Source organism: Crocuta crocuta, unplaced genomic scaffold (assembly GCF_008692635.1).
Source record: "Crocuta crocuta isolate KB4526 unplaced genomic scaffold, BGI_CrCroc_1.0 scaffold978, whole genome shotgun sequence".
NCBI lineage: Eukaryota > Metazoa > Chordata > Mammalia > Carnivora > Hyaenidae > Crocuta > Crocuta crocuta.
In genome coordinates this window covers 874,870-881,795 of record NW_027530876.1, presented here as the reverse complement: position 1 = coordinate 881,795, position 6,926 = coordinate 874,870, and the positions used below count along the sequence as shown (strand labels likewise).

Sequence of the window (6,926 nt, the reverse complement as noted above, 5' to 3'; positions counted from 1 at the left end):
CACTTCTCTCCCTGGGAGCTGCCAGCTGGCACAGGCAGAGCTCAGGGTACCAGGACGCGGTAGGGACTGCCTGGGATGTGCTCGTCACCCCACTTGACCACCAGCGTGTACTCTCCCTTGTCCTTGAGCAGGTAAGAGACGCTGTAGAGCCGGCTGCCCACGTGCTTCACCAGGATTTCCTCGCACGGTGTCCGGGGGCCATGCACCCCTACCAGCAGCATGTTGTTGCCTGGTGGAGAAGGGGCCTCAGTTCCAGACCCCAGGGCTCCTCCCTCCAACTGAGGGCCCACTCAACCGTCTTTCTGTCTTGGTATCCTCCCCCCGCCACCCCCGTCTGTTCAGGGGAGACAGCCCTTCCTAAAGAGCTACAGGCACAGGAGACCTCAGCTCTTCCCAAGGCACCGTCCTGAAGGGTAGAAAAGAAGGTGGGGTGGAGCAGGTGGGAAGTGGCTTCAGAAGTGGTAACCATGCCCTAGGGGCGCCACCTGGGTGGCTCAGTCGTTAACTCTTGTTAACTCCAACTCTGACTCTGACTCCAGCTCAGGTCATGATCTCAGGGCCCAGTGAGTTCAAGCCCCACATCGGGCTCTGTGCTGACAGCTTGGAGCCTGGAGCCTGCTTTGGATTCTGTGTCTCCCTTTGTCTCTGCCCCTCCTTTGCTCACACTCTGTCTCTGTCTCTCTCAAAAATAAATAAACTTTAAAAAAAAGTGATAACCGTGCCCTCAAAGGCACCCCCACCCCATCTCACCCCGTTCTTCCCGTGTTCCCAGGTACTGTCACCCCATCTCATCTCTGGCCTTGTCTTCCTGGAAGGGCAGGGGCCGTGGCTGCGTCCAGGGCACCCACCTGCTTTGCTACAGTCTACTGTGAAGCTGCTCTTCTGGCCTGCGTAGGCCTTGCTCAGCCCCAGGCCCTTGGCCAGCACCTTGCTGGCATCCGTGGAGGCTGCGCCCGGGGCCCCGTGCTGGGGGGCACTGGCGGCCTTGGTCAGGGAGTCCACAAACACCGATGACGTCTCATGCAGGCTGTGGTTGCTGACGAGACGGGGACCTGCAGGGCGAAGCAGGTGGGGCGCTAAGAAGTGGCCAGAGTGCCAGGCATTGGGTTGGGCACCAGCAGTCTGGTGCAAGGCTTACCTGTGACTTTGGCCTTGAAGGGGCTGCCCCCAATGTGGTAGGGGCCGCCATACTTGATGGAGATGAGGTAGCTGCCAGGCGCCATGGGAGTGTAGGTGACCCGGTAGCCGTCAGGGCACTCTTGGCAATCCATCTTCACCTTGGACGGCCCATCGATAGTTATGGACAGGGCACCGGCTCCCGCGTTGCTCGTGTTCACGATAAACTCAGCTGGGCTCCCTGGGGGCGTGGGGGGTGAGGAAGAGCTGGCCCGGCCTGCTTCCCCATTCCCCCAGCACGGCTTCGTCACCTCTGCACCTCCTGTTGTCGCTAACAGCTTGGAGGAGGGGGCCCTAGTAGCCATGTCCACGCACTGGAAACCACATCCACTGACCTACCTGTGACACCACCTTCTAGGCCGGCTCCATAGGCGGACACCAGGCCTGGGTCCCCTCCATGCCCAGGCTCCCCAACTCGGATCTTGAAGGGGCTTCCAGGAATGTGGGTGCCGTTGAACTTGACATCAATCAGGTAGACACCGTTCTCCCGGGGTATAAAGCGCACAGCATACTTATCTGAGGAAGAGAAGGGCATGCTGGGGGCTTGACACCCCTCCCCGAACACTGAGCCGGTGGCGTATGTGAAGAGGCTCCCTTGCCCACCAGTCCAGGAGGTCCGCGTGGCCCACTCCGCTGCTTCTGGGGACCACAGCAGGCTTTCTGCACCCCTCAACACAGACCTCCCCAAACCGGAGGACTGAAGCGGTAGATGCCCGAGCAGACCGCTATCGGTGCTCATTTGGACTGAGATCTACAGGCAAAACACTTGCGTCTCTGCCCCCTGGAAAAGGTGACCACAGATACCAGTCCCTGCTTGTTACCAGGGGCACAGAGGTCACGTGGCTGGGCGGGGGGCATGACTAGCCGTGAGACTGGTGACACCAGCTGCTTCGGGCCTGTCTGCAGGTACCAGCCCCGTGGATAGACTTCAGCTCCCTCCCTCAGGAGACCACATCGTACGGCCTGCAGAAGGTGTCCTCCTTCCTGGAAGCCAGAGCTTCCCAGGCAGACCCCCCCCCCCAACCCAGGGCTCAGGCCACGAGTGGGGCAAGGGCTGCCTGGCTGGGAGAGCCCCCAGCACTCAGGCTCTGCTTGCAGCGTCTGTACCTTCCTTCTGCACTCAGTCTGCTTCCAGCCAGCTGGGCAGGCCCACTGTTCCCAGCAGGGCCAGGGAAGGTGGGTGGGTGGATGGCCCGGGCAGGGACAGGGCCTCACCTTGGTCGATCTCTGTGACATAGCACTCCTCCAGGGCTCCCGAGGGGCTGTGCACCTTAGCATCGATCGCCCCCTTGGCCCCGTTCAGGCTGACTGCAAAAGAGGCTGGCTGGTTGACCTTGAGCCCTGACTCCTGGAAGCACAGCAGATGAGGTTAGACAGGGCGGCTGGGGCGCACGAGAGCCGGGGCCCAGCGGCGGGGGCCCATGGGGTCACACTTACCCATCTGGCGTCCGATTTGGTTTAAAGAGGGAGAGCCACTGATTGCTGCAGGGCAGTAAGCTCCAGGCACACCCCCCCGCCCCCAGCCCTGCACTCTGCAATCACACAGCCACGCAGCAGGAACGGAGGGTAGCCCTGCCCTGTGGGCAGCACTGGGCCCTGGGAGGCTGTCCCTCTTTAAACCTTAGCCCTGGTGCTCAACGGGCACAGGCTTCTGTTCAAAGCCTTTAGACCTGAGACACGAGAAAAACTCCACACAGTGGGCAGGGGTGTCTCCTGCCAACCCCAAGCGTGGGCTGCACCCGGCCAGAGCAGAGGCCCGGCGCCCCGAGCTGGGCTGGGCGGGTCACTCGACACAGGGCCAAGGCCTGCTCTGTGCGACGGCTCTGGTCTGGCCGGGCCCAGGAGCCCCAGGCAGGCGGTTTCTCTCGGTGCCTCACCTGAAGACTAGAAACAGTAAGGCGGCGGGCATCGCCAGACGGAGAAGCCACAGGTACTACGAAGGGGCTGTCGGGGATGTGCTCCTCGTTGAACTTGACTGAGACCTCGTAGTCACCTGCGCAAGGAGAGAGCACAGAAGGCATGCTGGGAGGCCCCCATTCACCAGGGTTCAAGCCTCCCACGTCCCACAAACAGCCTGGGTGGTCCTGGGAACTTAGGGGGGAGGCCGGGATCTAGGTGGAGCCATCCGCTCAGACCCAGACCAACACCCATGCCCAGGTGCCGCCTCCCCTGGCCCTGGGCAGGCCCTCGGCACCTGGCTCCTGGACCACATAGGCCACGCCGCAGGAGCCGTCCTTGCGGTCCTCGAAGGAGATCTCAGCCTTGCTGGGGCCCTCGACAGCAATGGCCAGGCCCCCGGCGCCGGCTTCCCTGGTCCAAATGCTAAATTCAGCTGTAGGAAGAGCAGTGTGTCCTCATGGAGGGCTGTGATCCCGGCCTCAGTGTCCTCCAAGCATGGCTGAGGTCAGCACAGCTGCTAGCGACTTCCTCACCCCCCACCCCCAGCCCAGAAGAGCAAAAGCCTGGCAGGAAGCAGGCATACCTGGCACTCCAGCTTCAGCCCTCTCCAGGCCAGGGCCTCCGGCGCGGACCTTGTGGGCTCCCCCTTCCCCCAGGGGCCCCACGGTGAACTGGAAGGGGCTCCCAGGCACGTGCTGGCCCTTGTACTTGACGCTGACTGTGTGCATGCCCATCTCAGCAGGCACAAAGCGGATGCAATAGGTGTGGTTCTCCCCTTCCACGATCTCGGCCTCATGGCTCTTGCCTGATGGGCTGGTGACCTGGGCGGTCATGTCCTGGATGCTAATTTCTGTAGGCGGGGGACAACCTGATGAGCAAGAGTCCTGGGCCCCACCGCTCTGCTCGGGGCCACGTGGGGCTGACACCCAGGACTCCCTAAGGCCCTCTCCCCGGCTCCCTAGGGCTCCTACCGGGGATCTTCAGGCTGAGGTCACAGTGACTGCCGACGTTGGCGACTGAGGGGGCCCGTCGCCGACGTGTGATGCTCTCTTTCACCCGGCCCTCTCCTGTTACCTTCACAGAGAAGGGGCTGCCTGCAGGAAGAGAGCACAGCCCATGCACCGTGCAGGTTACGTTTCTGCAGGCAGGCTCTGGTGTGCGGCAGGAAGGGTGGCCCCATCGTGGAAGCCACGTGCTGGTCAGCCCCACTCACCAGGCACATGCTGGTCAGCAAACTTGATGTTGATGATGTAGTTCCCAGGCTCTGTGGGGCAGTAGGTGACCCTGCACGTGCCATCCTCCAGGTCCTCCGTGTTGATGTCCACCTTGCTGGGGCCCTCGATGGACAGGCTAAGCCCGCCGTAGCCTGGGAAGCGACAGCCCTGAGCCAGGGGGCCGAGCACAGGGGTCTCACCCCAGCCGGTAGGCCACCACCACCTACCTGCATCACGGGTGTCAATGATGAACTCTGCAGGCTCAAAGGTGTGGCCTTCATGGAGGCCTTGGCCTGAGACCCGCACGCGGCTGGCATCCCCGATCTCTGACTGGCTGATCACCACCGGGATGGGGCTGCTGGCCACATGCTGGCCATTTTTCTTCACGTGCACCAGGTGCTCTCCCGTCTCCTTGGGCACGAAGGAGATCCCTGGGCACAGGGTGGGGCCGTCAGCCAGGGGAAGGCGGGCCCTCCCCTCACAGCCTCCCCTTCCTGGGAAGCCCTGCCCCTCCACCTCTTACCCACGTGGCCATTGCGCAGTCGCTTCAGGAGACAGGGTTCCTCCCGGCCCGAGGGTGGCACTACAGTGGCTGTCAGCAGGCTGAGGTCCGTCTCGGAGATATTGATGGGGATGTCAGCAGCGGAGCCCACCTTCAGGTGGGACATGCGCATCGAATCGTCACCTGCCAGGAGATAGTCACGGTGTGTCCAGGTGCGGAGGGAGACGGTGCCCACCCTGCCATCTGCCAGCTTTTGTCACTGCTCCCGGTGCCACCTACCTGTGACCCTGGCAGTGAAGGGGCTGCCTGGGATGTGCTGCTCGTTGTACTTGACCAGGATACTGTAGTCCCCGGGCAGCACGGGAAGATAGGAGACGCTGCAAGTCCCATCCTGGTTGTCGGTGCAGCTGATCTCTGCTTTGGACGGGCCCTCGATGGCCAGGGACAGGCCACCTACAGAGAGTCACGGGAGAGGATGGGAACCACGCCCAGAGACCCTGCACTGAAGGTGAAGAGCCCCAACAGGCAAGCAGAGGCCGGCGTGGCAGGTGTGGAGCCCCGCTTAGGGAGCGTCTCCGCTGGACGCCGGTGTCCCACGGCACGCAGTAAGGCTGAGACCAGAAACGCTGCTCACCTTCTCCTGCGTCCTTGGTGTTCACGGTGAAGACCGCGGGCTTGTTCACCACTCCGTGGCTGAGGCCAGGCCCATAGGCAGTGACATGGCCGCAGTTGACATAATCCACGTAAAACTGCAGGGGGCTTCCTGAGGCAGGAAAAGGGGCCAAGTGGAATGGGGCTGTGTCACCTCCCCAGGCCCCGCCCAGGGCGGTGGAGTACACTGTGGGGACGCACCTGGGATGTGCATGTTATCGTAGCGGATGTCCATCTCGTGCAGGCCTGCCTCACTGGGTGCGTAGCGAACGGTCACAGTGCCGTCCTTGTTGTCAGTGATGGCTGGCTGCGCCACCTTGCCCGAGGGCATCCGCACCTCCCCTGCAGGGCAAGGGGGCCAGGGTCAGGGCACCTGCTGGCAAAGCCTAGCCTCCATGGCTCCCGAGCTCCTTCCTACTCCCACTTACCAGTGATCTCGCCTTTCTTGATGGTGAAGGGGATGACGAGGTCGAAGGGCCTCAGGCTGGTCACATCCAGCCCATTGACACCCATCAGAGGTCTCTCTGGGGCCTGTAGCAGAGACAGAGGGCCCAAGTGAGGGGGCTGTAGGATGGGGGGGTCCCAGGGGAAGGATCTGGAGGTCCCTTCTCACTCGTGGCAGGATGGGGCCTCACAGGATCCCCAGCTGGCCAGTCCCAAGTGTCCCCTAGGGCCAGGAGAGCCAGATTGAGGCACACAAGGTCATACCCAGGTCTGCTGGCCACCCTGGGCATAGGCGTACTGCGGGGCCAACTGCTGAGGCCGAAGCGGGGGCTGTGCTGCGGGCTGGTCCCCAGCTAGAGCCTGCAGAGCAGCACAGAAGAGTGTGGTAAGTCTACTGGCGTAGAGATGGCCCAGGGGGCGGGACAGGCCAGACTCCGCCCAGACCCTTCAGCCCCGGCCCCTCCTGACCGTCACTTGGAAAGGGCTGTTGGGCACGTGCTCGCCACCAAAGCGCACGCAGATGACGTATTTGCCCGGCTGGGGGGCCGTGTAGAAGATGTCAAAGGTGCCATCCTCGTTCTCTACCACGTCCACATCCACCTCCGAGCCATCGGGTGTGCACACGGTGCAGGTCACCTTGCCTTTGCCCGCCGCCTTGGTGTCAACGGTGATTACCGTCTCCTCCCCAATCTGGATGGTGGGGCCGATGCCAGCACCTGGGGGGGCAGGGTGGGTCCCCAGAGGGGGAGCCGGTGCGTGAGCTCGGCACACGAGCTGCTGCCGTGTACCTGCCACCCACCTGGGCCTCTTACTGCCACCACCAAGCGCAGCCAGGCCTCCCGCCCCCACCCCCCCAAGCTGGGACGGTGAGTGGTTTCTCAGAAGGCAGGAAAGGTTCCCCTGAGCCGCCTCAAGCCTGGGGATCCCATCTTGGGGCCGGCCCCACGTGGGAAAGGCCCGACGGGCGGCACACAGATGTCTGGGAGAAAGAAGGGGCCTGGAGGCCCGGGAGGCCACCACCACCGTCAGGGCACAAGCGT

At 63.0% G+C, this 6,926-nt stretch overlaps 1 protein-coding gene across 1 annotated transcript in view; it reads right to left on the bottom strand.

Moving 5' to 3' along the window:
- Positions 1–6: 6 nt before the first annotated feature.
- Positions 7–6,926, bottom strand: part of FLNA (filamin A) — a 23,870-nt gene continuing 16,950 nt past the window's right edge. Inside the window, 18 exon segments of the mRNA XM_077769618.1 lie at positions 7–229; positions 849–1,052; positions 1,139–1,357; positions 1,516–1,692; positions 2,392–2,524; positions 3,054–3,169; positions 3,371–3,508; positions 3,659–3,925; positions 4,047–4,169; positions 4,289–4,441; positions 4,517–4,720; positions 4,813–4,974; positions 5,071–5,244; positions 5,426–5,554; positions 5,644–5,784; positions 5,871–5,973; positions 6,151–6,246; positions 6,355–6,602. Of these exon segments, the coding sequence (XP_077625744.1) occupies positions 42–229; positions 849–1,052; positions 1,139–1,357; positions 1,516–1,692; positions 2,392–2,524; positions 3,054–3,169; positions 3,371–3,508; positions 3,659–3,925; positions 4,047–4,169; positions 4,289–4,441; positions 4,517–4,720; positions 4,813–4,974; positions 5,071–5,244; positions 5,426–5,554; positions 5,644–5,784; positions 5,871–5,973; positions 6,151–6,246; positions 6,355–6,602 (2,975 nt within the window). The 3' untranslated portion in view covers positions 7–41.